The sequence below is a fragment of the Plasmopara halstedii genome, assembly GCF_900000015.1.
Source record: "Plasmopara halstedii genome assembly, contig: Scaffold_3034, whole genome shotgun sequence".
Taxonomy (NCBI): Eukaryota; Oomycota; class Peronosporomycetes; order Peronosporales; family Peronosporaceae; genus Plasmopara; species Plasmopara halstedii.
In genome coordinates, this window is record NW_020189939.1 from 1 (window position 1) to 993 (window position 993).

Consider the following 993-nt stretch of genomic DNA (forward strand, 5'->3'; position numbering starts at 1 on the left):
GTCGTAAATTTATTGGATCTCGGATCTAAAACTCCGTCACCAGTTTTCAGATTAATTAACTTTTACGAAAGAATTTGCAAGATCCACCCAGAGTCATTCTTTGATCCGCTCGACGTTTTGAAAAAGTATTATTCAGATGCAATGCTGGCCAAATTGGTCGTCGAAGCAACGTCAACAACTGTAAGTGGCGCTACTCAATTGAAAGATATATTGTTTTTGCACTGGTTCAATATGGCGATAACTCGTGAACGACTCAATGAGCTACTTGAGATAAATAACGAAAACATGAAACATGCTTTCGATCCACTATTGAAAAGTTTTGATGTTTTCATTGCTCAATTGAAGGAAAAAACAGCGATACTTGTGTTTCCAATTTTCTCGAATAAGAAATTGTCTCACGACGAGATGCTTACCGAGTTTGAAAAGCAGCTTTGCTCTTATAACACAAAAAATCCTTTCAAACAATTCAACTTGTTAGCGCTACTCTCTGTACATTTTGATAGCAAATTTGCGGATGAATTGCTCAACGAAGCCAAGTTGAAGCCTAGCACGCGTGATTTTGTCGAGTTTTTTGAGACCCAGCAGTTTCAACACTGGATTGACTCAAATGTTCCGCTAAATAAAGCCGTTAAGTGGTTAGATTCCGGCTCAAGAAATTCGCGTTTTTTCTCTCGCTTAATCAAGTTATATCAGAAATACAGCGATCATCATTTTGACTTTCTGTCTAAGGCCTCGAAAAATTACATACCCGAGAATGAGCTGATCTCTTTTATTGGCGAGGCAACTTCAGTAAGCTTGGAAAGTGCCAAACAATTGAGAAAAATGCTGTTTCAGAATTGGTTTAACAGAGCGATGAAGCCTACTGATTTCAAGAAGAGTGAGGCTTATAAGAAAAGTCGTTTTGATTCAGAGCTGGAGGGGTACAAAAAATATTATGCATTGGTTCAAACGAGGCTTTTACAGCACGTCGGTGATCTCAAAAGCAAGAGCTTG

The 993-nt window shown here is 38.5% G+C and overlaps 1 protein-coding gene across 1 annotated transcript; it reads left to right on the plus strand.

The window, feature by feature from the left end:
- Positions 1-141: 141 nt before the first annotated feature.
- PHALS_06509 (uncharacterized protein) lies at positions 142-866 on the plus strand (the record flags this gene model as incomplete). The annotated part of the gene is made up of 3 exons (XM_024719803.1): positions 142-635; positions 702-789; positions 849-866. 3 exons carry the CDS (start codon positions 142-144, stop codon positions 864-866), a joined length of 600 nt encoding a protein of 199 aa, XP_024585065.1.
- Between the last annotated feature and the right edge of the window lie 127 nt (positions 867-993).